At 47.2% G+C, this 27,836-nt stretch overlaps 6 protein-coding genes across 11 annotated transcripts; 2 read left to right on the top strand and 4 right to left on the bottom strand.

The window, feature by feature from the left end:
* Positions 1-200: 200 nt before the first annotated feature.
* LOC128264711 (COA8 family protein CG14806, mitochondrial) lies at positions 201-1,273 on the top strand. Its single transcript, XM_053000347.1, has 4 exons — positions 201-340; positions 403-673; positions 824-825; positions 1,002-1,273. The coding sequence occupies exons 1-4, from the start codon at positions 290-292 to the stop codon at positions 1,212-1,214; spliced, it is 537 nt and encodes a 178-aa protein (XP_052856307.1). The 5' UTR covers positions 201-289; the 3' UTR covers positions 1,215-1,273.
* On the bottom strand, positions 1,269-11,530 carry LOC128264679 (histone-lysine N-methyltransferase trr). The gene is given in 9 exon segments (XM_053000306.1): positions 1,269-2,182; positions 2,184-2,243; positions 2,306-2,406; positions 2,409-2,487; positions 3,027-3,156; positions 3,225-3,823; positions 4,463-5,002; positions 5,327-10,839; positions 10,903-11,530. Coding segments are annotated over 9 exon segments (7,458 nt in total). The 5' UTR covers positions 11,306-11,530; the 3' UTR covers positions 1,269-2,149.
* Positions 11,531-11,687: 157 nt separating this feature from the next.
* LOC128264702 (39S ribosomal protein L16, mitochondrial) lies at positions 11,688-12,691 on the top strand. Its single transcript, XM_053000336.1, has 3 exons — positions 11,688-11,830; positions 11,892-11,957; positions 12,017-12,691. Exons 1-3 carry the CDS (start codon positions 11,782-11,784, stop codon positions 12,631-12,633), a joined length of 732 nt encoding a protein of 243 aa, XP_052856296.1. The 5' UTR covers positions 11,688-11,781; the 3' UTR covers positions 12,634-12,691.
* Positions 12,692-13,188: 497 nt separating this feature from the next.
* On the bottom strand, positions 13,189-23,672 carry LOC128264687 (armadillo segment polarity protein). 4 transcript variants are annotated; one of them, XM_053000317.1, is made up of 7 exons: positions 23,531-23,672; positions 21,784-21,843; positions 16,989-18,628; positions 16,715-16,915; positions 16,377-16,649; positions 15,302-15,398; positions 13,189-13,693 (listed from the first exon to the last, which is right to left on the bottom strand). In XM_053000317.1, the coding sequence occupies exons 2-7, from the start codon at positions 21,812-21,814 to the stop codon at positions 13,410-13,412; spliced, it is 2,526 nt and encodes an 841-aa protein (XP_052856277.1). In that variant the 5' UTR covers positions 21,815-21,843; positions 23,531-23,672; the 3' UTR covers positions 13,189-13,409. The 4 variants fall into 4 exon arrangements, with proteins under 4 accessions (XP_052856277.1, XP_052856276.1, XP_052856278.1 ...); XM_053000316.1 differs by lacking the exon at positions 23,531-23,672 and adding an exon at positions 22,809-22,965; XM_053000318.1 differs by lacking the exon at positions 23,531-23,672 and adding an exon at positions 22,160-22,315.
* A 164-nt stretch (positions 23,673-23,836) lies between these two features.
* LOC128264703 (uncharacterized) lies at positions 23,837-25,370 on the bottom strand. Of its 2 annotated transcripts, XM_053000337.1 has the most exons (4): positions 25,228-25,370; positions 24,882-25,062; positions 24,253-24,465; positions 23,837-24,194 (listed from the first exon to the last, which is right to left on the bottom strand). In XM_053000337.1, exons 1-4 carry the CDS (start codon positions 25,228-25,230, stop codon positions 23,944-23,946), a joined length of 648 nt encoding a protein of 215 aa, XP_052856297.1. In that variant the 5' UTR covers positions 25,231-25,370; the 3' UTR covers positions 23,837-23,943. The 2 variants fall into 2 exon arrangements, with proteins under 2 accessions (XP_052856297.1, XP_052856298.1); XM_053000338.1 differs by lacking the exon at positions 24,882-25,062.
* Positions 25,371-25,453: 83 nt separating this feature from the next.
* On the bottom strand, positions 25,454-26,968 carry LOC128264706 (uncharacterized). 2 transcript variants are annotated; one of them, XM_053000342.1, is made up of 2 exons: positions 26,593-26,968; positions 25,454-26,072 (listed from the first exon to the last, which is right to left on the bottom strand). In XM_053000342.1, exons 1-2 carry the CDS (start codon positions 26,756-26,758, stop codon positions 25,762-25,764), a joined length of 477 nt encoding a protein of 158 aa, XP_052856302.1. In that variant the 5' UTR covers positions 26,759-26,968; the 3' UTR covers positions 25,454-25,761. The 2 variants fall into 2 exon arrangements, with proteins under 2 accessions (XP_052856302.1, XP_052856303.1); XM_053000343.1 differs by lacking the exon at positions 26,593-26,968 and adding an exon at positions 26,393-26,574.
* Positions 26,969-27,836: the final 868 nt, after the last annotated feature.

Raw genomic sequence — 27,836 nt, 5'->3', positions numbered from 1 at the left:
GTTTTGTCTTTTCTGACAAATTTTGTTGAAAGTGAAAAAGTAAGTTATAATCATTTGATTCCTGTCTTTTGTTACTTTTTGGCGGCCAAATTGGCATAGTTTTATCACTTTTAAACTGCAAAATATCTAAACAAGTTTGACATTGAATTTTAAAATATTTTCGGATTAAATAGGAACAACTTACTGGAATCCCCATAATGTTTTTCTGTTAATGTTCTGGGTATGTTTCAGCGTTTCAACGGGCCACACTGGTCACCTGACATAACATAACAACATTAGACAAATCGAAATGAACAAATGTTTTAGATACCAGCCCCGGATTTTGCTTTCCCAGCTTAGCGTAAGTCTATTAAGTTCACCCCAGAGGGATATTTGATTTACGAATTTTGGGATAACACACAGCTGCCTCGATGTTATGCCGCAGTTCAAACGGAACCACCGCCGCCGGGAAAAAAGAAGACCGTAGTGGTGGGACTGAACGAGAAACCCGATCCCAAATCGGTCAAGTGCGACTACATAGGACCGCCGGACGCCCAGTCCAATCTCCGGCCGTATGTGCGGCACTACGACGACGATGAGACGCGGCTGGCCCGGAATCTGCGGCTCAAGCGGATCGAGGTGGAGGCGTGGAACACGGACTTCTGGACGCGGCATAACAAGCGTTTTCTACGAGGTGAGATCTAAGAATCTTTCTTTCCAGTTAGAAAAACGCAAAAATTTACTGATCTCCATCAATAAGAAATAGTTATTGATCCGCAATGGAAAGTGGTCGGGAAACAGTAGTTTACTTAACTGTGATTTCTGAAGAATCAATTTTGTACAGAAGTTGAAACCTAATAAAAATTTGATTGTGATCGATTTCTTAGGTTATTAAGAATCCGAAAAGGTCATTGAAAAAAATCTTTAGCGTTTTGACAGGATAACTTTGTTAAATCGCCATCTCTTTCTAATACCCTCCCATCTACATTTGCCATCTCTTTCGATTTCGGTGTGCCCAGGAGAAGGAGGACTTCATGCGCCTGCACAAGGAGAGTGGAACTGAGGATGTCTCCGCGGATCAGATGAGCCACTTCTACAAGGCATTCCTCGACAAGAACTGGCGCATCCACATGATGTACAACCTGTCCTGGTACCTCAAGAACTTTGACATCCTCACCCTGGCGGCCGGAGTCCAGCTCCAGAGGCTTCTCGCTCTGGCCAAGCGGAGAACTTGAGCTTAAATCCCCAATAGTCTATACCATTAGTTGAGAAATAAAACAATTCGTGTGTAAAATGGTGGCATAAAATTTACTTAACTCTTTAGGGGATGAAAAATACACGTTGCTTGGAGTTTGGATAAATGTACTTAAAGTTAATTGCAAAACTAGTTAAATAAAATAAAATAAAAATAGGTTTTGTATATATCCTTATTGGCGTATATGTATATTCAAAGAAGGGTTGTACATGTATGCGAATATCGAAAAATAGCCACTACAAATATGATAATAATGATATAATGGTAAACAGAGGGGAAGAAGGCACACACGCATAAAGTCAAGTTTTGGGTTGGCCATCTGTTGGGGATCTGTTTGTTTTCCTCATGATGGATTTGGGTGTGGATTTGGTGGAGATGGTGCTAAGACAAAAAAAAAAAAAATAAGATGCTCCTCTGCGACTGTGTGGGGCGGTCAAGGGTAAAGGTCAGAAATACATTACAGGGGGCCTATCGGTCATGTCCTAGCATTAACATTTATATTATCTCTATATATATAGAAACGATAGCAATCATTCAATTTAAACTATGAAACACTCCACTCCCTCCACTTCTCCACCTACGAGCGATATTTGTGGGACACGGGATACGAATTAGCTACAGTGGGCACATATACATAACTTACAGGGTTCTCTATGCTCGCCAATGGAGCATATCGGCATATATATATATATATCTATATATATACATATATATATAATTGTATGTATGTACACGGTGTCTAAACTGCTCAGCGAATCTATCTAATTGATCAGATACAACAATTCCTGTTCCGATTCCTGTTTCGGTTTCTATTCCTGTTCCTATTTCTATTCCGGTTCACTGGGAGCGGCGCACACGCCGCCGCTTCTTGCGCCTGCTCTGCTCCTCCGGCAGAGGCTCCGGCTCCTCCCGACTCTAGTTCATCCACTTGCGGCAGTTGGGCGCCCCCGCAGGCACAAGGTATTTTATGCGACTCATCCTCGATGTCGAACTTGTAATCGTAGGATAGCTGAAATATGGAATTACAGATTACAATCTTATCATCCTATAATCTCCAGTCGCCCAACCCACCTCCTCGCCGCGATAGATCTTCCGCTTGGCGAATATTATGATCCGCACATCGCGATCCACCTCCACGATCTCCGTCACACAGTTGGGATTGCACGAGTGGTAATGTAGCGCGCCAGGCCGCCGCTCAGAGTGGCATCCACCACGCGATCCTCGTCCAGCCGGAACATGTAGATGCCGCGGTTCTGTGGGATCACATCAGATCAGTTAAGTAATTAGTCATTAGTTAGCCAGGTCATCTCAAGTGATCAAAACTTGAGCCCTATAACTCACTTGAATCTTAAAATCACGTTTAAGTGGAATTTAATCAAAGAGATTATATTACTTTAAATTGTAAAGTCTTGGCTTGTTGGCTTGAATTGTTTTTTTTTTTCAAGTTAAGGTGAGTGGGATTTTAAAATAACTTTTTTTTCAAGTTAAAATGAGTGTGATTTTTAAAAAACTCTTATAAACAGAGTTATTTAAGACTTTTACTTTAAAAGGCCTACTGGGATTTAATTACCATTTGTCTAATATGTTATGCAATTAGTAAAAACTAGTAAATACCTCGTATTGCAATTGTGTAACACATTGTGGACAAAAGTAAAAATAGTGTTATTATTTCTTTTAATAGTAAGAATCATCTTTTAAAAGTAAAAGTCTCGAATAACTCTTATTTACGGTCTCTGCTTATAAGTGTTCATTTGAAAGATCAATATGGCAGGGCCCTTGATTCCAAACCCACCTTGGACTCGTACTGCTTCTCGCGTATCTCGGAGACCTCGGTACGGATGACCTCGCCAATGTACTCGATGATCATGGTGTGCTTCTCAATGTCCCGCGCGGCATAAAGACCTAATCCTTGGATCTTGGACCTGGAAAAGGAGCGGGGGGTAACATGAGCAAACAGGGGGCATTAAAAGGTGGCATAAAAATAGCTGACCTGGCCAAATACACGTTGTTGCGCCACTCCTGCTTCATTTTCTTGTACTGGGAACTCTTGGAGTGGACGAACTGCTTGCTGTAGGGACAGGCCACCTCGCCGGCAATGGCCGCCGAGTTGGCCATCCGCTGGGTGCTGCAACTTCCCGCCGTGCGCTGGGTGTGCGGCTTCCGCCAGACGAGCAGCTGGCGCTGCTTGGGCTCCGTGCGCGCCGCTCCGGACGGATTGATGGCCAGCGGGAACTCCAGCAGCGGATTGCGGCCGTACTTGAAGCGGTAGTCGGTGAGCGTCTCGATGCCGGGCAGGCTCTCCAAGATGCGCACGATCGCGGGTTCCGTCAGGCCGAACAGATCCTCGCCGCTGATGTGCTGCGGGAAGAGCTGCAGCCACTTGTGCACCTTGCGCAGTCGCGTGATCTGCTGCAGAATCTGCTGCCACACCGCCGAAGGAGTGCTGTCGCGGAACTCGCGCTCCGGCTCCTTGCTGTCGCCGGCGTCCTGCACCAGGATGCGGAACTCCGGTTTGCAGCCGGCCTCCGCAATGCTGCAGATGTAGCGACACCTGCGATTCGGTCGACGTACGCACCAGTAGTAGCGACTCTGGAGGAGGAAATTGGTATTATAGTTGCAGTCTGGCCACTTTAGCCCTTTTTCGGGCTTGTGCAAATTTTAAAAAGTCTATAGCCATATATACATATAGCCATTTATAAATATAAATATACATATATACAGCTACTTTTTGAACATTTTAACAGGAAAAGAAAAAGTATTACTTTAAACTAACTCGGACTAAAATTCATTACTTAATTTAATGTAAATTTTAAATTTTACAAAATTTCTAAAGTAGCATGTTGTTTAAAAAAAAATTGTTTGACATTTTTAATTTTAAAACTAATTTGGATATTAAAAAAGCAATTTTCTCAAATTGTGTTTAATAATAAGTAAGCTTTATCAGAGAATCAAAAAGAAATGAAAACCCTGTTGATCTTTAAAAGTATGTATGCAAGCACATTCTATACAGCGAATTGTAAACTCTTATATGTTTCAGTTATAGTGCTTAATTAAATTGCTTGAAAGCCAACACATATTTGGCTTTCGTTTCGGATTTACAGCTAACATTATTTAAAGACCTATTTGGATAATAGCTTGTCTTCAGTAACAAATCTTAATTTGTAGCTTAATTTAGACTATTTTTTTCCATAATCTGGGGAAAATCACAGGGTCAGGGAAAATACTCACCACCTTGTAGCCAATGGGATAGATGTAGTGGGGCGTGTGGAAGGCCTCTAGCTGGTGGGGCAGCAGCTGACCCACATTCAGGAAGGTCATGTTGCCCACACGCAGCAGGTTGCTCAGCTCCGAGTAGTGCATGACGGTGGCCACCTGCCGGTTCTCGTCGCGATCCACGAACACCCTCCGATGGACGACCAGCGAGCCCAGTTCGTTCTCCGCCGTGGAGCCAGCTCCCAATCCTCCGCCGCCACCAACTGTAGATCCCGCCCCCGATCCCCCGGTGGCTAAGCCACCGGAGTGGGCATGGCCATGGGCACTGCAGTGCACAGACTTGTTCTTGTAGAAGACACACTCCTCACGGATGGCGCAGGGCAGGTGGTACAGGCTGTTGCAGCGCGACTTGAAGCACTTGATGGTGGCGCCCAGTTGGTGGCACGAGCTGCACGCCTGGTTCAAACCCGCCTGCAGAGCCGTCTGGAAGTTCATCAGTGCCCCGGAGACGGTCTCGTAGACACCATTGGACCATAGGGCACAGTTCAGGTGAACCTAGGATGCAAGGCGATTGAAAAACAAGTTACTTAGCAGACCAATTTAAAACAATTTAGATGCCACCCAATAGCAATCAAATTTAAGGTGGCGCCATCTGCCGAAGCTAATTTTTAGATAAACAAAAAGTTACGTTTTTCCTAATAACTTCTAGAATACTGGTTTCATTTGAGAATTTCTTGGTGTGCCAATAGATATGGCCGAGCATAATATACATACATTATATCAAAGGGACAGAAAAGCTTCCTTCTACCTGTTCCTTACTTTTTAACGAACGAGTAAGGGTGATCTAATAAACCAATTGAAACCGTATGGGGCACTCACCCATTTGTCCACATCAAAGTTGAGCAGTCGCGAGGGTCCATCCGCCAGGCCATCGCCCCGCTGATTGCAGAACACACACTGCCTGGTGTCCTCCAGCTGGAGTCCACTAGCCTCCGTCTCCCTTAGCCACACCGTATTGTTAGCTGGCCCGGGTCCGGATCCTGATCCTGATCCCGATCCCGCTCCTCCTCCTCCTGCTCCCTCGAACTCCAGTTTGATGGCCGGCGAATCCGTGGCAAAGCAATCGGCACTGAAGCACTTGACGATGCACTTGCGCTGCACGGGAAGGTTGAGACTGTTGCTGGAGTTACCGTTACCGTTGTCCTGCTTCTGGTCATCAGCCTCGTCCTCCGGCGGTTCCTGCTTGACCACCATCGTCTCCGCCAGCGCCATTGATGAGCTGGTGCCGGAGGCGCTGCTGGGTGAGTCACCCGTGGAGGCGGAGGTCGAGACGGAGCCACCGGCCGGCTGCAGCAACAGACTGGCCGCCTCCGCCTGGCCCTCCTTGCCGCTCCACTTGAATCTGGCAAAGCAGGCGCGATCGCAGAAGTACACAAACGGTGGGGGTGCCGACTTCCTCGGGAGCATGGCCATTAGTTGGGCCAAACGGGGCAGCTGTTCCTCCAGAGCGGGCACACTGTGCCGGGGAACCCGCAAGCCAGTGGCCTGGACCACATTGCCACAGCTGCGGCACAGCTTGCGGCGTCCATTGAGGATCTTTCGCAGATGGCCATGACTCACGGCGGCTGAGGGTCGCTTAAAGTCCTGCTTTTCCTCGTGATCCTGGTCCACTGACTGCAGCGCCTCCATCTTGTCGCCCATCTTGTCCTCGATGATCTTGCAGGTGAGGGCGGGTGCCAGGTGCAGCAGATTGGCCAGGTCCCGCAGCACGCCGGCTATATTCTCCGAGGATGAGGCGGGCAGTGCGAGTATCACATTCTGGTTCTTCTGCTGGTAGTTATTGTTGTTCAGGGCTCCCATTCCAGTTCCCGTTCCCAGTTCCAACTGCTGTGCCTTGCGCAGCTCCTCGCTGCAGGAGCGAAGCAGCGGCGACACTGGGACCCGCATGGTCAGCGGATCCTCCGACAGGGCCACCGGCGACATCCGCCCATGGCAACGGCTATTCCCATTGAGCAGTATCAATCCCGGATAGCGGGTGATCCGGGGCAGGGCCGCCCACGCAGCCACGCCCTCGCTCTCCACCAGATCTATGGTCTCCAGATTGCAGTCCTTGACGGCGCCAATGTGTCGCAGCAGGCGCTCTCGCGGATTACGCTCCATGTGCGTGGAGAACTCCTGGTCGTAGAAATCGTTCTGGATGCTGGACATGGGCAGCGATGCCTTCTCGGTTTCCAGGGACACGGACGTGGGTGAGGGCGAACGAGTGGCAGATCCTCCCACCAATCCTCCACTGCCGCCAAAGCGTTCACTGTCGTATAACGAGGGAATCCCCGGCAGACGCACCCGTCCAAAGCGACCCAGAATGGCGCCATCACAGTCCTCCAGTCCCTCCAAATGCTTGCTCAGCGGCCAGCCCCGGGATCCACCCAGAGATCCTCCGCCCTTGAGTTTGCCACCACCACCTCCTCCTGCTGCTGAGGAGGAGGATCCGCTGGCCGAGGATACTGTGCCTCCACTCGATGCGGGCGCCTCATTGCTGCCGATCAAAAAGTGAAAGTTGCGATTCAGGTGCGGCTCCAGCACCTGGAGCGGCTGCATCTGGCGGATGTGGGTCAGCAGCTTCTCGGTAAATGCATCGTGATCCTCTTCGACCTTGGAGAACTTGCGCACTCGCTTCTTGAGCATGGGCGAGGCACCTGCCCCACCCAGGCTAACGCCTCCTCCTCTTCCTTCTCCTCCCTGTCCTCCGGTGGTGGTGATCACATGACCAGTGCCCGGCTGCGATCCCTGGATGTACTGCGTGCCCGGGGCCATGCCGGCCAGCTGGACCATGGCACCTGCTGGTAGCGTACCTGTCAGATCCTTGAGAACTCCTGCAGGTCCGGCATTCAGATTGGTGCGCCTTGGCTTCTGCACGTCCCGCTTGCGTCGCTTTCTTTGGTCCCCCGCCTTGGGTTCCATGCTGGTGCTGGCGGTGGATGCTACGGGGATGGGTCCTGCTCCTTGTCCAGGCATGGGAATCGGATGAGTCGGAGCCTGCTGCTGCTGATGCTGGGGATGCACTGCCACATGGAGCTGATGTTGATGCTGCTGCATTTGCAAATGCATCTGCTGGCCGGGCATGTGCCCAGCGATTTGTCCAGGCATCTGTCCAGCTAGTTGACCCTGCATGGCTGCCTGCATCTGCGCTTGCATCTGCACCTGACCCTGGCTTTGGTTCTGACTCTGACTCTGACTCTGAATGGGCTGCTGTGCCTCGCCAGATTTCTTCACATAACTGGCAATGGCCGAAATGAGCTGTACCTTTTCGGGACCAGTTTGTCCGCCGGTTGTTGCAGTTTGTCCGGCTGGCAAGGAAACACCACTGATGGGCATCGGCATCTCCACCTGTTGCTGCTGCTGCGGCTGGAGCTGCTTCTCGTCCAACTGCGGATGCATGGGCAGCTTGCGTTTCTGGGCCTCGCCCGGCTTAAAAGGTATCTTGGCCTCCACATGATTGCTATTGCTCCATATGGCTGCACCAGTTTGTGATGATATTCCTCCCGCTACGGTGGCTCCTCCCTGTCGTTCCGGTTGATGTGGTGCTGGCTGCTGCTGCTGTTCCGCCTGCTCTGGCTGGGATTCCTCGCCCTGATCCATGGGCAGCGACATGGCCACCGCCTTGGTGGGCTTCATCTGCAGCAGCTCCTTGGGCGGCACTGGCTGCTTGGTGGATATGGATATGGTCACATTCGAGATGGGAGCAGTGGCCAGTTCGTACGGAGGCGGCGGCAACAGCTCGGCAGGTTGTTTGGCAGTGGCTTCCTGCGACACTTTAGTGTTGTTCGCCACGATGGGTCCGGAGATAAAGGATGTCTCCTTGGACACTATCTGCACCGTCTGCTTGACTTGGTGGGTTGTCAGTTGAAGCTGTTGCTGTTGCTGTTGCGGAGGAGGCTGTTGCTGCTGCGAAGGAGGAGGTGCTGGTGGCTGTGGGGTGGCCACCACCAACGGCTGCTCCGACTTCTGCTGCTCCAGCTTGGGTTCAGGTGCGGAGGAGATGGCCACGACTGCTGTTACCGGAGTACCAGTTCGTTCCGAGGCAGTGGTGGCCACCACCTGTTGTTGTTGCTGGCCACTGCCTCCGCCACTGGCCACCGTTGTGGTAACGGTGGAGGTGGCCACGGATCCGCCACTACTACTGTTGCCCGCCGCTTGGGTGGCCGCTGGCACTGGCGGAATCACGGGACGCGCCAGTTGCGCCTCCAGACTGCTGACCAGTCCCATGCTGGGGGCCCGCACATTGATCACCTTCCTGGCGGAGAGCGGTGCCGTCGAGGGTATGCTAATGGGATTGGCATTGAGCCCGTGGCCGTGGCTGTGGTTGCTGCTGCTGCTGTTCTGGAGCAGCTTCTTCAGCAGGGCATTATTCGAATCCTCCGTGCCCGAGCGTTGATTGTGGCCCACCAAAGTGGGCGTGGCCGTGACCACAGCACTGGCTGGAGCAGTGGGCGTGCTGGGATTGGAGGCAGTTGAGGTAGGCGTAGCAGTGGCAGTGGCCACCTGGTTCTGGTTCTGATTCTGCACCTGGCTAATGGGCGTCAATGTGGTATTGGCATTTAAGCGCTTCTCCGGCGTGCCTGTCTCCTCGCTCCGCTCCTGCTGTTCGCTGGCCGAAGCTCCAGTTCCATTTCCAGTTCCAGTTGCATCCTTCACGGTCGTCTCCTGTTTGAGCAACACCTTGGCCTTTGGCTCGCCGGCAATCTCCTCCAGCTTGGCCGCTTCGGTGGCCAGACTAACGCTGAGTTTGGCTGGCGTGGAGGCGGCCACAGTGGTCAGCTTGAGCTGCATGGATCCCGCCACTGCTGAACCAGAGGTGGCTCTGTCCGCTTTTTCCGCATTGGCATTCGAGTCCTGGACCAAAGCATGATGCATCTGCAGCGCCGACTGGCTGGCCAGCGTGGTGGTAGTGATCATTTTGGGCTTCTGCTGGGCCATCGTCGTCTTCGAGAGCACCAGGGATATGTTCTTGTTCTGAATGGAGATAATGGGCCGCGAGCCCATCATCGGACTATTGATGCAGATGGTGCCCGCAGAGACGGAGACGGTGGACTGGGAGGCGGTGGTGGCCAGATCCGAGGAGTTGCTGCCCGAGGCCGGCGTCATGGTTAAGGTCACTGGGGTGCACTGGGCTCCACTGCCCACGGAGGTGTTGGTTTGGTTTTGGGTTGCCTGCTGCTTGAAGATATTGAAGCTGGGCGGGCAGTTGAGGGTGGTGCTCTTGTCCAGCGGCTTGATCACCACGCTGTTGATGTTGGCGAACTCGTCGTCCTGGGACTTGCTCTTGTTCAGGATCTTTTGCAGGTTCTCCGTGTAAGTTATCTTCCGAGGCGGAGCATCTTCTTCCTTCGAATGAGATGCTACTGCGCCCGCGGCATCCTGGACCATTGCGTACGTCTGGCTGGGATTGGTGGTGGTGATGGTCACAATGCTGCCAGTGGGCGGGGCCAAGCCACCGCTCGTCACCTGCAGCTGCTGAAGCTGCTGCTGTTGGAGCTGCTGCTGCTGCTGGTGCTGCTGCAGCTGCAGCGACATCTTCTTGCTGACCACCTTGGTGGCCACGATCTTGGTGGTCGCCGGCTTGATCTGCAGCCCCGAGAACGAGACAATGGTGCCCGGGTTCTTGGGCACCCGCTTGATCAGCTTGGTGAAGTTGTGATGGGCATGCGGATGCGTGTGCGGATGCACGTGCTGATGGTGCACTTGCTGAACTGCTCCGCCCGGCTGCAAGGTGGTTACCTGGCCACCCGCCTGCAGCTGCAACTGCTTGCTCTCCACAATCGTGGCTCCGCCGGCGGTGGACGCCCCACTGGCGTTCATCAGCGGCTTGAGCAGCGGCACCGATATCGTCTTGTTGCCAATGGACACCTTGGCCGTCGTCTGCGTGACCTCCGTCAGCTTCTTGGCGTTGACCACCAGCTGGGTCTTCATCTTGGCGTGCAGATTCACCCGATTAAGCAGCGTGGTGGTAGGCGTTTGGCTGCCTGTGGCCGTCGTGCTGGTGTTGAAGATGTTGTAGTTGGTGTGGCCGGGCTGCTTCTGGTTGAGAATCGTGGCGGTGGCGGTGGTGCCGCCGGCTCCGCTGCTGCTGACTCCTGTGGCCCCATTGTTGGTGTTCAGAATGATGGTGGAGGTGGTGGTTCCACCCACGGTACTGGTACTGGTACTGCTTTCCGTTGCCCCGGCGGCTGGCATCAGCACGTAGTCGAGGTCCTCCGCCTTGCCGGGATTATGGTCAGCCTGCTGCTCCTGGACCGAGGAGCCGCTGGGCTCAATGGAGATAATGGAGGCGGTGGAGGAGGAGGACGAGGCCGACGAGGAGGCGCCCTCCTTTTTGGTAAAGCTGGCAAAGGCTGTTGTTTGGGGGTGTTCTGGTTGAGAAGACTGTTTCTGGCAAGGAGTTGCTCCACACTTACTCTGCTTGTCCGCATCCTCCGCCTTGATTTCAGTGGCGGTGGAGCCAAAGTTGCACACTATAATCTGCTGGCCGGTGGAGTCGCGGGCTTCCCAGGACACATCATCCGATGGATCCGGTGCATCTTTGACCTGCGCCTTACCCCGCTGAAAGAGGAGCTGCTGCGTCGCTTTGGCGGGCAAACTGGACAAACTGGTGGGCGCTCCGAGGAGCAGCTCCGTCTTGGCCTTCTTGCGCGAGGGATCCTCCCCAGCTGCGCTGGCCGATGGGTCATCCACGCCACTGCGCTTCTGCAGGCTGACCGCATTGAAGGTTGCTGCTGCTGCGACCGCGGCGGATGCCACACGTTCGGGTTTCGCCTTTTCGGCGGCACCAAGCGATGTTGTCACCTTCGGTATATTCATAACAAACACACAAGTGGGAGCGCTGCTCGCGGGATGCGATGCGCTGCGATTCGTTGGACGGGTGGGGCGGCGGTCTAGCTAGCTAGGGCTCGCGCGGCCTGCGTTGTGCATACGGATTGCGAGCGAAAACATGCACGATTTTGTCAAAAAAAAATTTTTATTTTCGTGTATGCAGTACAGTGTGGCCGAGGCGCTGGCTAGCTGGTTCGTTTAAAAATGACACGGCCACACTGGGCACAATATACCAAAAATACTGCAAATAAACCAGTGAGAAAGAGGGTGTGTAGAGTGGTCCGAAACTTGGACACAAACTAATAGCTATCGATATAAAACCTATCGATGGTTTCACATCTCAGCAAACCGTTGTTTTGAACCTGGCTATGTAAATAGTCTGGCAACGCTGAGTATTGTTGATGCAACACATTTTTAGCAAAAAGATTTAATAAAATTTAATTAAAACTAACTGAAAACCTGCAATGCTGGTCCTGAAATCGGTGGGAGAGCTTTTCAAGCAAACCCTTACAGGTAATTGGGGGGTTTCCACATATGACCACACCGGGATTACAGCATTTCCCTTCCATTTCAGCGGGCAACATAGCAGTTGTACAAACAGCCGGCCTGAAATACTTTGCTCCGCCCATCAAATACCAAAGTAAGTGGCACCTGCTTCAGCTCCGCAAGATAACTAACCACTCAACCAATCAAATATAGATGTGCAGCAACCAGAGCGACCCAAACTAAGGATCATGGAGCGTCAGCCGCAGCTGCCGCCGAACATCCGGCCGCCCAAGATGCAGAAACGTTTGCGCTACATGCGCGGTCCGGAGATGTTGCACAACACGCTGCTGCACAAGCAGTACGCGATTGTGGCCACCGGCGGAGGACGCCTGCGATGGGGCCACTACGAGATGATGCGCCTGACCATTGGACGCAAGATGAACGTGGCCACCATGTTCGCCACATGGCGTGTGCCCGCACCTTGGCAACCGATCACCAAGAAGGGTCAGGGCCAGCGCATGGGCGGCGGCAAGGGGGCCATCGACCACTACGTGACCCCCATCAAGGCCGGCCGCGTCATCGTCGAGATCGCCGGCCGGTGCGAGTTCGTCGAGGTGCGACAGTTCCTGCAGCAGGTAGCCAACCAGCTGCCCTTCCAGGCGGCCGTCGTTTCCCAAGAAATGCTCGACCAGCAGCGGGCCGAAGACGAGGAGCACGAACGCCAGAACGAGAATCCCTTCACCATGAAGTACGTCATCCAGAACAACCTCAGCGGCTGCCATCGGTGGCTCTCGCCCGTGGACCACAAGTGGTTCGGCAGACACCTGTAGGTTTACGAACGCTCCTCCCAGCAAATAAAACTATCCCTGTTAATCTGTTACAAAGCTAGTCGAGCATTAAACCTTTGATTGGAAAGGGTCCTGTACTTCCTTCTCTACCTTTAAACATCCTTGTTTAAGCCCCATTTCGAAGTGGTAGTTTAAATCTATGTTGATCTGCTAAAGTGTTTGTAATTTTGGGTCACATTGTGGCCATTTTTATGACACAATTTTTTAAATTTATAAAACTACTCGAAAACTAAGCGTTCAAATGGATAGGGACCATTACCCATCCCAATTTGAAGTGGTAGTCTAAATCGACATTGATCGTATTTTGACCATTTTTATGGTACAATTTTGAAGCAGGTTTATAAAAATAAATTGACAAAGTATTAAGTATTTGCGGTTGAAACTGAAGAAGGTTTAGAATCACGATCTGGGAGAAAAGCATTGCTAGCGCCAGGAAAATAGTGTCATCAAATCAGTTGTTATATTAGCAAGAACTTCCCTCGTCATGTAGTTTCCTTTTTTATTCCCATTTGGACAGCAAATAAAAAGAACACCATGTAAAGAGAAATGTACGAGTTCTATTGCAAACATTTGTTTAATTTTCCATGTCGTTTATGTGGATAATATGTAATGCATCATATAATATGGGTTTCTTGCCGTTGCGTTGCGTCGTTCGCATTATAATTAATATATAATATTATTTTTTGTTGGGGTCGAATGGAATCTCGACCCTTACCCTTAGCTCGGCTTGTCGTCATTGCATCTCGATCTAGTCTTGTCTAGCAGTCGGTATCGTACCAGGCAGCCAGATTGTTGTTGTCATTGGGTGGCGTCGGCATGGCGTCCAAATCAAAGTTCAATGCACCGGCATCGATCTCGCCGACGTCCATGTCCATGGAATAGGGCGATGTGGGTGCGCCGCTGGGCGGAATGGAGCCGATGTTGCCACCGCCAGCTCCGCCCACTGCTCCACCATTGCCGGCAGCACCACCAGCACCGCCGCCGCCCACCGGACTGCTGATCTCCAGACCCTGCATCGAATCTATTGGTAGAGTATCATATCCTGCGGACAAACGAGAACGGGGAAAGAATAATGGGAAGAACTATGATTAGTAAACAGGATTCGTATTGCCTGAATCCAACCAACGGTTGGTGCACCATCTTGGGGTCCTGCACAAGTGGATTCATCGTCTTTCGCTGGAATCGAGCACATATTAAACTATGGGTTTTCCATTACTCGCCAAATATAAACAACAAACGTAAACCGAACGTAATAACCAAGTATTCCTCTCTATATTGTTTTCCTTTGACAATATTATTTTTTAAATTGTTTACCCCAATTCAAACGAAATGTAGATTCCACTCATGCACGGCCGTCTTTACACATTAAACTAAAGTATCAATCAACAAAAATCAATCGCTGAAAGCCGCTTAAATATTCTTAACTAAATACGGCACGACAAAGATCAGTTATTTTCGATTGGAATACGTCCTTTCAAATCTGCATGCACACACGTCTTATAAACTAGAGATATATGTACAGGATAAGATACATGAATATAGGTGGTGACTAGGTCTATGCGAATATCGCAGGCTACGAGACATGCAAACTGAACCGAACTGAACTAAAGTTGCTTCGTTGATGGGATATTTGAATTGTAAATGCATTCTAATGAAACAAACGCAAGGTATGTGTATACAAAAGGATAAATATTCAAAAGTATTAACGAAACATAAATATTGCTTCATCATTCTCGGTCCAATCGATGATTTATCCCGGCTATGTATTCAATTGAATGAAAGAGAGAACGAAACTTTTTGGCGTTGGTAGTATCCTTTCTTCAATTAGTTGAATTTCGTTGTTATTTGCAGTTGATGATTTATAGGTGTTGTTCTTTGTGTGTGTGTGTGGTGCTAAGATCTTCAAACTACGTGTTAAGTCCTCAGTGTTTTTCGTTGAAGGCTATCAGGGACAGACACTCAAGAGGGAAAACTGAGAAAAGGGGGCAAATATCCGCGAATACGTTTTTAATAATATCACATACTTTTTCTTCAAAAACTGTTAAACATAATTGACGCCCAACGTCGGACAATATTTATATGTATAATCTTCATCCCAGGAGCTCTTAATGGACGCCACGGCCTCCGATAGTACATCCTAATTGTAACAAATTCTCTAATGTTTTCAGATTTCTCGACAAATGAATACCTTATGGAAAAATTCCAAATGGAAAGGGGCGAGGGTATGGTTAAATAACCAAAGAAAACGCACACAAACTAAAGTCATTTACTAATATCCTTTACATGCAGCCGTTGAAATTAAGTGGTAACGAAATCAGGGGGTTATCGAGCATGGATACAGAGTTATAAAGAGATCTAGCGATCTAGTGGCACGGGGAAAGGGGTTTGGCTCACACTGGAGTACTTGAGATGTGAACTTTTAGCTTCGATTATTTAGTGCTTATTTGAATGATGAACAGACACGAAAACGGTTAAATGTATGCGGGGTTTGGGGGGACGGGGCCCAAGGAGTTATCAAATTGTCTCAACCTGTAAACGTTCCCGTTAGTTTAATTTTTTTTTTTGTGGGGCTATGCGGGGATTCTTCTTCTTTGGGGCGGAGGGGGGGTACGAGGGTCAGGGTCTCTTCTTATGCATATGACATACATACCTTGCTGATGGAATGCGCGACCTCCGTGCGAACTGTGCACGCTGGGCGGACCTTGTCCGTACAGGCCCTCATATGCTTCTTCAGGTCCAAGCATATCCTGTGATCGATCAATTTCGTGTTTGTTTATCGGTTTATCGGTCGGTGTGCGTGTACGTGTGTGTATGTGCGTGATCGTAAGTGTTTGATGTATTTTTTACAGTTTCGTTTTAATTTATTCGTTGTTGGGATGGATCAGAAGTGAAAAGTTGTTAGGAAAGAAGAAGACACACGCAAACGTCAGTTTGCAAGTGAATGTGAGAGACAGGGTGAGAGAGAGGGGAGGGGGTTGTTGTTGTTGTGGAGGAGCGGGGCGGCAAGAGTGAGGCAGAGAGAGTCGCGTTTATTGATTGTTGTTGGTGAGATTTTGGTGCAGTGATTATCCGTCATTGATTGTTTAGGTTCATTTACCGTTGCAGTTGTGTTTATAGTGAATTTTTGTTTTGGTTTTACACACACAAAGTAAACATAAAGGAAAAAAAGAAAAGAACGAAAGTAAATAAAAAACGTGAATTAATTAGAAAATCATAATTAAACATAAACAAAGTTCGATATGTCGCAGCGAGTATACAAATTTAAATTCATGTTTCAATGTTTCTGGTTGGGATGTTTTTCGGGGGGATAATTGGAAAGCGGTGAGGGTGGTGGGGGGTGTGTTTAGGTATTAAATACGATGAGAAATAATCGGAATCGGTATTCGTAATCCATGGTCTTCTACAGCTACCTACTTATCGACTAACAATTACGATCTATCGATTCGTGGGTTACAAGAAAAGCAAATAACGGAACATAAGAATCAAAATCATATTTAAACTCAACAATAGGTTATCGAAATCGTACGCAAGCGATATATAGGTCGATACTTAATATGGATACCATTTTGTAATGCTTGACTAGAGTAAGTGTTCTACAAATTTACAATTTTATGTACAGAGCGCGGCGTTCGCTTCTCGCGCGGGATATCAAATGAGAATTATCAGAACAGAAAACGGGGGAAAAACCGCAGAACTCGTATTTCTATAGCCTACTTGGCACGCACCTGCAGATCGGGACCCATGCCCAGGTCGGCATTGGCCCAAATGTTGTTGTCCTCGCGCAGCAACGAGTTGGTCAGCTCGATTGACAGGCGCTTCTTGTAGTCCTGCGGCTTGTCCTCGCTCATCCGGAAGAGCACGGCAGCGGCGTATGTGGCCACGCCCTCATTGCGTGAGTGCAGTAGATCGGTCAGCGGCCCGGTGGCGCCCTCCTGCTCAATAATCTCGGCGCCCTCCTTATCGGCGGCCAGCTCACAAAGAACGCCAGCAGCCACGCGCTAAAATGATAAACCGTTTAGTGTCCGGAGTTCTCTTAAGCAAAAAAAAAACATTGTTATCCCACCTGAATATTTTCAATTTCGTTGAACAGCAAACGCACAAAGATCGGTATTACTGACTGCTGGCGAATGAGTGCCCGATTGTGGGACTCACGGGCCAGGATATGTAAGGCCCCCACCGTGCCCTCGACAATCTCCTCCATGCGTACTCCGTCGGCGTAGGCGGACGGCTGCTGTGAGCCCGTGGTGGCAATCGAGGAGCGTTGCTGCAAATGCACACGAACAGTGGGAATCAGTACCAAGACACTTGTTAAGCTAAACAAACTATCAACTACTCACCCTCTCTGTGTCCTGGAAGGCGCGCATTAACAGGCGCACCAGGTGGTGGATGGCCCCGTGCTCCCGCAACGGGGCGTGGTTGGCCGGACAAAGGGCCAAATTGCGTATTAGCCCGATGACGGCCTTGATCAACGGCCAGCGGGATGGTGGATGCAGTAGCTTCACAATCACCGACAGCCCGTAGTTAAGACGCACGGCATTCTGGGCCAGCTCCGAGTCTACGTGACGCGAGGTCAAGTGACGCAGGGCGCAGACGGCCGGCTCGGTGATCTCCTCGCGATCCCCAGCATTGATGATAGTACGGACGAGGGCGTCAACACCGCCCACCTGGCAAACGGTGGCCTTGTTGCGCTGATTGTTGCATGTCAAATTCGAGAGGATGCCGGCGGCACAGGTGACCACGTTCACATCGGTGGAGCCCAGAACCTGGACGAGCGACTGGAGCAGGGCTTCGAGACCCTCCACCTTGGTGGCCGCATCCGACAGATTGCGGAGCGTCCACAAGCAGTTTTGCACGAGACGCGGCGACATGTTGCCCAAATGCATGGCCAGCGCCTGCATGCCTCCGGCGTCCACGATGGCCGGCTTGTTGCTGGAGCAAACGGAGAGCACTTTGAGCACCCGCGAGGTGGTCCACAGTAGCTTCTCATAGTCGTAGGAGCGCATAATGCGCACCAGTTCGTTCGGTCCCCCAGAGGCGAGGATTATTAGCTTGCTCTCCTGATTCCCATAGGCGAGAATCTGCAGGCAATCGGTGACGATGGCCAGGAACTTTACGTTGTTCCTCTGCAGCAGCGTGACCATCTTCTGGAGGCCACCGGCCAAGCGTACGGCCATCTTGGAGCCATCCTGGTGGAGCAGCAAGTTGTGCAGCGTGGTAATCGCATAGAAGAGGACGCTCTCCACGGGCGAGGAAAGCAACTTGACGAGTGCCGGGATTCCGCCGCTCTTAAAGATGGCCAGCAGACCCTGGCGATGGTGCGATAAATTGTGCAGCGTGCCCACCGCAGCCTTGGTGCTCTCCAGATCGTTGCTGTTGGAGATGGCACGCACCAGAGCGGCCACCATCTGGGGGCTGTTCATAATGGCGTGCCGCGAGGCCTCCTTCTTGGACAGCTGATGGACCATCATGGCGGCCTGGGAAACGACCACCTGATCCTCATCGTTCAGCAGCTTGATCAACTCCGGTATGGCCCTGGTGGCCAGCTCGGCGTCGTCCTGGTAGTTGATCAGATTCACCACCGCGTGCTTCAACATCTGCGACGGTTCCGAGAGACGTTGCACCGCCGTAGGCTGCTGGGGATCGAACTGGGTGGAGGGAATCTCAATGCCTTCCTCCAGGGTTTCCGGAAACATGGCAGCACGGACTCGTTGGGAGCGCGTCTGGCTCAGTTGCTGGTTCATGTCGTCCACCTGGTCCTGTGTGAAGTTTTGTGGAAATCCGGTGTCTAGGTCGAACATTAGCGGATCTCCCTCCATCTCCTCGTCCTCCTTGCCGGACAGTGATGGAACCTGGGTCACGGCACCCGAGTGGATGCCGGAGTCGCCCAGATACGAGTTCTGCTGCCACATGAGAGTCTGCTCCTTGGCGGACACCATCGGCGGCAGATCCGGCGGATTGTATTGATTATTATGCGACACTGCAAGGTGGGTGAAGAATGTGTTAGCGTGGGTCGGTGTATGTATATATTTTCGGTGAGGAGGGGTTTGTCTTTCAAGGATTTCCATCAGAGCATTAGAGACGCTCTAATGGATTACAAAGCCAAGGTAAGGTAGTACTTTGTTAAGGTATACCCTTGCAAAGTGTTTCTTAATTTGAAAATGAAGTTTACAAAATTTAAAACAAACATAAAGCTTTATCCAAGCTGTGTTTAAATCAAAATTCCATACTCTAATCCCATGTTAATCTACGTTTTCATTTCTCATAGTCTGGGTTTATGGCTTCCAAAATATAACAACAAAAGAGCAAGAGTATTGCCAGTTTCGGTTTTCATGTATTTATGTTCAATATATACAAACATAGATTCCTTTTTGTGAATCTCTTTAAACGCAAGAATGGTGAAGAACAACGGAAAACATGGCCATTAGACTAAGAGCACCACAGCAACCATACCAGGCGTAGGATTTAGATTTGAGTTTCGTTTCAATGCCCTCCCCTTAACCCTCTCAAAGCCACACTTTTTTCCTTGAAGGATGGCCAAATGGAAAACGACAGCGACTGACAGCAAAGTGAGCAGCATCGCTGCATACAAACGTACAAAAATATGCAAAAGGAAAACTTTGAAGCGTGACAAATTGCACGCTGCAGGATATTCCCACAAAGTTTAGAGCTCATGGTGCTCACACATGAGAGGGTCCTGGCAAAAGGATTCGTGGGGCGTTTTGTTTGCCACTTCCGTCTTAATTATGCCGTTTCAGGCCTCGATTTTTTGCCTTTGTTGTTTGACTTATGCGCGGACACAGTGCGGCCACGCCCCTTTTGTATGCATTTGCATTTTGCATTCGCAATTTCAACTCCCCCTTTGTTGATCCCACTTTTCAATAGTACAGACAAACCTTAATAAATTGAAATTCCGAACAACATGGATTCAAATAAACTCGAATCGGGTTACGGTCCGTAAACACAGATTTTAAAAATTCTATAACCTTTAGCATATTATTATCTCTTTTTTTTATTGATATGGATTAAATTTTGTCTGTAACAAATTTAAACTTTTTAAACAATTACAAATTAATAATTATTTTGTTTTCCTTTATTAAGTTTGTATAAACTCTTGTTTGCCGACAAACAATTGGATTCTCGAGATCAGGGCTAAAACCCTACAAAAAAAAATTAGTCCAATGTGATCTAGGAAATCTTTGAGGTATGGAAATATTTTAGGCCTGCATGTTACACAAAAATTGCTTAATTTTTTTCGCTACTAGAACGTAGTAATGTAATCCCATTTTGTTTCATATCCCAAATCGATTAGGCGCTTTTTCTTTTCGCTTTATCCCTCGAGTGGGCCACGCACTCAAACGAAGTACGGCTGGTCTGGAAGAGGGGCGGGGCGGAGCCTTTAAGTGGAAGTTGCAGCTTACTAATTAAATTCTGCACAGCAGCAGTACCACAAAATAAAAGTTGAAGAAAATGTGCAGCCAAGTCGAAAATGAGATTGGAAGACAGGGAGGGAGGACAATGTCCCGGCAGAGAGAAAGAGAAAGCGAGTGGGTGGGTAAGGAATGCCACGTGCACATATACGAGTACTCGAGTGCGCGTGTGGTAGAGTGTGTGTGTGCCAGTGGCAGTGGAAGTGGGAAGGAATCAAGTTTCAAAGGGTACCTAACAGAGGCGTAGTATTGAAGGAGTTAAAGGAAAGTTATTTACATACAATATATAGAAAATCGGGTAACTTAAGTCTAGTTATTTGACCTCGACAATTTTTTTAATAACAGAACTTAGAATATATTATTTTTTCCATGCACTGAATAATCCATGGGGGTAAAGTGGAGAACATATTAAAAGTGATTAACAAAAGCTATTCGATTTTCCAAATAACCCCTTTACAAAGTCCTGCGTACGCCTCTTTTACCAACCAACGCAAACTGCAAATGAAGTGGCAAAAAGGAGCACGGTAGAGAGAGGGAGGAAAGCATTTTCCTTCCTTCTCCTTTTAGCTGTGTCCTCACAAAAAATTCTAAATTGCAAAATCCAAAGGAGCAGAAACAGCTATAATTTGGTGGTAAGGGTAAGGACACAGGATACTTCGGTGGTTGCTTGTCACACAGCAAAAAAGATCATCCAAATGGTGTATGTTGAAGCATTAACAAGTATGTAAATGTGGGCAGCTCAAAGAACGAACATAAATGATTAATCTGGGGTGGATGAATGATAGGATAGTTACCCTATATATTTTACAACACAAACAAAGGGAGCATCAAGAACAAATGACAAAAGCAAATACTTTATGTCACATTTGGCTATCTTTTCAAAAACAAGCATTGCATCTTTCAATTACCATAGGAAAGGGGTTGTTATAGTATTTTGATAAAGGAGATAATTGTTTCTGGCAAATAAGGCAACTGTGTGTTACATCCCTTTTTAAATATGTTTAGATCTCACTTAAACTAATGTAATAATAAATTTACTTCTAATTGCAACTAGGTTTAAGCACTATTATGTTTGCTTTTCCCAGTTTAATTAAATACCATTTCACATCCTCTAACATGTTCACGGGTTAAATGGAAATATTTAAAATTAACGAGAAAGGAAGCTAACTTTGGCAAGTCGAGACGCTTATATCTTTCAATTGGAACGTCAATATATATTTACAAAAAAAGAAAGTTCTTAAGGAAAAAAAACCGACAACTCGAAAATCCAACCTACGCAACGGTTAACCGGAAAATTAATTCACCCAACATCGTCCGAATTCAATGAAATTAAAAGCGTTTTATTGAAATGGTGAAAAAACGACCATTTCTTAAAGCAAACTAAGACAGTTAACATTTTTTGTAATTCATAAGGTATACAACTTATCTAAATTTTACCAAAAATTGTTTAGTTTTAGGGAATTTATATAAAATGGCGTTGACTTTGGTTTGTTGATTTTTACAAATATAATAACTGCATTTAGACAAGGTTAACAAATACGCCTCTTAGCTTGAAAATTAAGTTCCACAAACGCTGTTTTTGTCAAAATTTTTTTTTCACTGTGTCTGTTGTATGGGTCCTATTTTTGTACACTTTCTCGGAAGTGGAGTTCAATCTAAAGGAGGCGGAGTTTTAGGTTTAGGGGGAAAGGAAAAAAGTACTTACTGGTTCGATTCTGGGCTGGCATGTAACTCATCTTGGTGATTAAGGCGCTTTACACCACACCTGCAAGAAAGAGACGGTGAATGTGTACATATGAGTAATTTGGCTTAACGGTTAGCTCAGTGTACATGTGTGTCTGTGTCTAAACAAGGAACTGAAGTAAAACGAATCTCAAAACTCCATGTTTCTTTTCATAGACTTAGCAATCATCCGCTAGTCAGTTATTTTATTTGTTTGCTTTTTTTCAGCTCCCCATTTCCGCTTTGGGATGCCGCAGCATAAGAAATATGCTGCGTATATTAAACAAGCGCACACACACACAATTTCGCCCACAGGTAGAGGTGTGTGTCTCTACCTGCCGAAGACTTTGGCCACGAACCTTGAGTTTTTTAATTACTATGTTTGGCACTTCTTAAAATTTCTTGCACTCAAAAAAACCACACACACAAACAAAAATCGTATTCCTTTTTCACTTGCAGCTTCTGGAAAATGCGACCGACCGAACTGGTCGTTGAAACGGAACAGAATGAAAAGCAGAAAGTAGAGAACGAAGCACTTGCAACACGGCGCTCGAGAGAGTGCGAGGGAGAGAGAGTGCGAGAAAAGGGCCGCAGTGCAGCATACAAATGCAATGCTGCGCAGAGTTGCCACACTTCCCCCAGATCGTGCATACACACACACAGGAAGGATTCTGGCTCCAACTCCTATTCTGGAGTTCCAGATTGGACAGAATACCTGCTCCCACTCCCACTGCCGATAGATAATGAGCCTTTAATTCGGACAGACACGATTTCCTGTCTGCAGCTTTGTTTACATTCCAGCGAGCAGCAAAACAAGCCCAAGATTCATGGGGGAGAATACATAAAAATGCTGTTTGTGTGTATCCAGCTCCAACGCTCACACACAGGCGCACGCTCATACACCCCTTCCCGCCCCCGCGCCTACTTGATTGCCCTTGCTTTCCAGCTCTAAGTCCCACACAAATAACTATTTTTCCAAGCGGATTTTTTCTCAACAGCATTACTTACCGCGTCTAAGGGATTTAAATCTGCTTTAGAGCAGGATTTGTTTATTTAAAACCACTGGCACAAATTAACGCGAATCTCTCTTCTCGAAAAAAAAACTGTGTATCTCTCTTCCTTTCGAAGTTTTCCAACATTGCTCTGTTAATACGATGTTTTCCAACATTGCTCTGTTAGAGGTCATCGATTTTAAAAATATCGGACCTATCGATTATCGATATGTATCCGTCTCTAACGATTCTTTCTTGCCACTGTTAAATTCTCACACAGGTTCTTGCCCACAAAATTTTAGTCGATTCAAACACTATTATTCTGCTAGGAAAACGAAAATTTAACATTGCGCAACTAGTGATGGCCGCCGCTGTTCCGATAACTCGATGTTACTGGTCGATATGTCAGTGGAATTTTCAAATATTATTATTTCTAAGAACATGCATTGAAATCTCCTCTCCCTCCACGGATAACTTAAAACTTCCGTTGGGAAAACGAAAAGTTCAGAACATTTTTCCTTGGGGTCATTTTTAATTTACCCGATGCTTATTAATAACGGGACGCGAACTTATTTCTAGTCCAGCTTTGTAATCTTATTTATACCGTTTATCTTGTATAAACATTCACCCACACAAGCGATTCCATGTGTGTGTGTGGTTGTTTGTCAACTCAAGTTTATGAAGAACCACTGTTTTCAGGCACAAACTGTGAATTTTTTTTTACTTCCTACTACTCACCACGTCTAAATTAATTTTGTCTGCTCAAAGGCAGGTTTTTTTTTTTTTATTTTTTAACGCACTTAACTTTTACATTCAACAAAAATCTAGAGGTGGATAAACATCGATGCCAACCGATGTCATTGATGAACATCGATGTTTTTAGCCAAAAAGCCGATTATATTTTCACAGGTGTCTAATCGCCAACTTTTTCAATCATATAAAGAAGGCGCGATTTTTGAATTGGTGAAGTATTCCCCATTACTCACAAAAGTAAGCTCGCAGACAATACCATTCTTTCGAAACCCCGCTTGATAAAAGTTACACTTTCTACTGTAGCTAATAAGGTCATATATTTTAATAAAAGGATCTATCCAAGCACTGGTCTTTTTTTCTTTGTTAATAACTATGTTTGTTGGGCAAGCAATATTGGCTTATGAAGTTGAGGTGGGTTCCTCGGAAATGGTTGCAGGCGGCGACGAGGGCGGTGAATCGTAGGTCCTCCGTTGGTTCCTTACAAACTTAACCAGAGCGCTCTTGTGCCGCTCCATGCCATCGTAAAGTCCGTAGACCTGGGCAAATCCAAAGTAGGCAGCCACAGCTGCGACACCGAAAAGAGGAACAATAATGGCGAATCCGCCCAGGCAGGCGAAGAAAACCATGGACACGATGGTGAGAAGAGTGCCTGCGGAACCATTTTCTTAGTTTTTTTTTTGTCCAATTAAAAATTTATGAGAACCTACCTTCTAGCACCAGCAGACCCGTGAAAGTCATCAACATGGTGGCTATTCCGAAACCAAAGATTATTAGAAAGGGTAGCATGAAGACGAGACCGCCGGCCACCAGGCATATGGCAATATGCGGATTCCGGGCACACCAAGCCGCAATGGCCTCCAGAAACTCATTTCCACCCAGCTCGGTCATCGCAAACTCCGCCAGGCGACGCACCTGAAGCCCTGCGTGATTTTTGGGATTATATTAATGCTACTAATGGTAAAAAAAAGGTCATTAAACTTAAGTCCCTTCCAAGTGCGCATTTGTCAAAAAGACTTTGAATACAACAAGTTTATGACCAAACAATTTGGCAAATCGAAGCCAATAGCTAGTTTGTAAACCGGGTAATGGAATTTAAGTTTCAAAGTGGATTTTGGCCAAAAAAAATTGAAATACAATAATTTAATGGCTCAATTACTTAAGCAAATTCAAGCAAATTACTCAAATTTGTAGATCAAGTTAAGAGACCTCCGGATAACAGAAATATAAAAAAAGGTTAACAGCCGTACAAAGTCGTTTATGACCAATTTTGACATTTAAGTAATTAAAAACGCTCAGACCCGAAAATACGAATTTCCACTCCAATTTCGGGACATACATGACTTGTAGAGAGTCTGGAGCAAACTTTCAAGGAACTGGTCGCCCGTGGGCGATCCTACGTTATGATCGCCTGGGTTTTGAGCCTTTTTGGCCTCTTCAGGTTTGCTATCCGTTTTCGTTTCCGCAGACTTCTGGGCATTCGCTTCTCTGGCGGCTTTGTGCGCCTTCTTGGAATGAGCCTGTAGATGCGATCATATCAATATAGTTGTAATGTTATGTATATAGCGTGAAAACCGAAAGTGATTAAGCGCCGGCTGCAGCGCGACCTTTGGCTCCGTTGCCTGCGACTTCGGCCTTATATTCTCATTCTATCCGGATGAATGAATCCGGCGAACCGCACTAACCATGTTGTGCGGCTACTGCGAGGATATCAGGCGGTTTCTGCGGTCATTACGCATTCAGTTGGAAATTTCAAGTAGTTTATTCGACTGATTAAAAGCAACAGTAGAGAAAAATCTAAATAAATAAACAAAAAATATCGACAACACAACCCTGAAATCCAATTTATCGAGACAGCGATGCCACCCTGTCCAGACAGCTTAAATTACCCCTCGAACTACAACGAAATAAATTAGAACTAAAATATAAAGCCAGAAATTTAAATTTAGGCAATATGAATTCCATCGTACAAACTCACCGTAGTTCTTCTGAAAAAAAAATAATTATTTAAAGATGTATTGTTAAATGTAAAATCATTGTTTATTTTATTAGAAAAGCAAATACTTAAGTTCACACATAACAAATTATATTTCAAAGGCAAATAATTTGTAATCCTGCACAATTTTAAAAATCTTTTAATGAAATACCGATAATTTGTAATGCAAAAGTTTAGAACCAAGTTGTTAAATTTAAAGTTAATTTAAGGATCAGCCGGAAGATTAGTGGAGCAGAAACCTGAGCCCATTGAAAGGGGGTCGCTCCGTAATCCTCTCCGCGATCAATCGCTCTCCGTGAACAGTCATTCCGCAGCGCAGTTTTGGGGCCTGTAGAAAATTCAGACCGGTGGCCCGTTCTCCGCTTTGGAGCGGAAGCCAGCCGTAAACCTGGGATTCCAGCAGCGGGACCGCCTTCACCAGCTCCCTCTGACGCTCCAATTGCTTCTCCGGCCAAGTGTGTCGCAGGTAGCGCAATGGATCCGGCGGCTGACGCTGCTCGAACTGGGCGTAGAACTTCCGGGTTAGGGGATAAACTAGAAATCAAGAGGAAATTATAATAATAATGATATGATAGGTTGTAACAAAAATAACTGGTTTCAGTACAGTAATTTGCCAAGATTGGTTTTTTGTTGTGACCATAAAATTATAGCATTTTAAACCCAAAAACTAGGAGGTTTTTGAAAATTGACAAATAAATTTGTTACAGTCAAGAACGATTTTATTACAAATTTAAAAGTTTTTATTTTGCATTTTTTTTTAGCTTAACAATTTGGCTTAGCAATTAAACAAAGTGTTTAAACGTTTCAAATTTGTCGTATTTTGTTCAATATTTGGAACTACCTGTTTTTTTTACCTTCATAAACTAAACCCAAAATTAATGTTTTTATTTTAGTGTCGGAGTGAAAACGAAAAAAACGAAGTCGAATGTTCACCAATTTCAATTCCTTAGTCATCGGAGCAGCAATTGTAATCCATTTGTTGTTTACAGGATTGCTTGTTTGCAATAAGTTTGTTTTGAAATTATCAGGCACAAGAGACCAAATACTACTGTACCTTGGCTCACTGGAACAAAGGTTTCGTAGAGTCGGATGTGTCGGTTGGACCCTTCGATCAGCTCCTTTTCGAAGTTGTAGGGCAGCGGCTTTGGATCCCCGTCGTGATGATCCTGCCCCTCGCCATCCTCCTCGGCTTCGTCGGTGGTTTCAAGCTTCGATTTCATGGTGGCCCTGACACTAAGTCACTTTCACTTTCGCTCCCTACTTTTGTTCCAGACCACCGAAGGAACTCTTGCTATCCAATAACCAAGGAATCCGTCCGCAGCCCGTGACGTGCTCGGTTCGTTTGACTTAGCTGCGGACTCACTGCAGCAAGGACGCCGTCCGTCCGTCTGTCCGACAATCCGAATCCGTTTGTCTGCACCTGTCTTTCCGTTTTGGCAGCAACTTGTACCCATTAAAGTTTTCCCATTGTTGTATGGCAGGCTATGTTACCAATACTGCACACGCATCCCCACGACGCACCTACCGCCCAAGGAGTTCCCAAAGGGGGGGGTCTCCAATGGGAAAGGGTGTGGGTGTCAGTTTCGATGGTGGTGTGACCCACAATCAGTTTCGTCAACGTCAAAGGCGCCTGTCGGGCGAATTTCCCCAGCAGTTGCTCCTGGGTGTCCACGAAGTGTGCGACTGGGTCAGGAGAAAGGCCCCAAAAGGAATCCAGCCAGTGATGGGAAGTAGCTAGTGGTAGTCTTGTACCGTGGTACTGTCCAAAGTTGAAGGGATAGACAAATTTTCAAATTTTCTCCCATATACCAAATTTTATGTCGATCGGACTAATATTATAGTCACATAATCAATTTCGGCATCTTAAGAAAATTTACTACTTAAAATTGTAACCTCAAGAAACACTGCGTTTGCAAGAGGAACAATTTTTTTTTTAAGGTACAAAATTTATTTTTTTAACAATTTTCGAAAGAAGTAAAAAATGTGTTGTTTTCTTCCATTTTTACCCTCATACCAAATTTTAAATCGCTCGGGCTACAACATTTTATATCGAGTGGACTAATAATATGGTCTCAAAAAACTTTCGGCGTCATAGGAAACTGCACTCAAAAAGTACAAATGTTTCGCTTTAAATTGTAAAAGTTTTACCAAGCTTTCGCATCACTGGGCTCCCACATCCAACCAAATATTTTCTGCATTTCATGTCGTTGGCGTAATTTGGTACAAGCCCAAATACCGAATCCTTGAAGTAAACAGCGATTTCCGAAAATAAACCCATTCGAGCTATTGCCGTTGCGT

The sequence above is a fragment of the Drosophila gunungcola genome, unplaced genomic scaffold, assembly GCF_025200985.1.
Source record: "Drosophila gunungcola strain Sukarami unplaced genomic scaffold, Dgunungcola_SK_2 000076F, whole genome shotgun sequence".
Classification (NCBI taxonomy): Eukaryota; Metazoa; Arthropoda; class Insecta; order Diptera; family Drosophilidae; genus Drosophila; species Drosophila gunungcola.
This window is presented reverse-complemented; position numbering and strand designations above follow the sequence as displayed.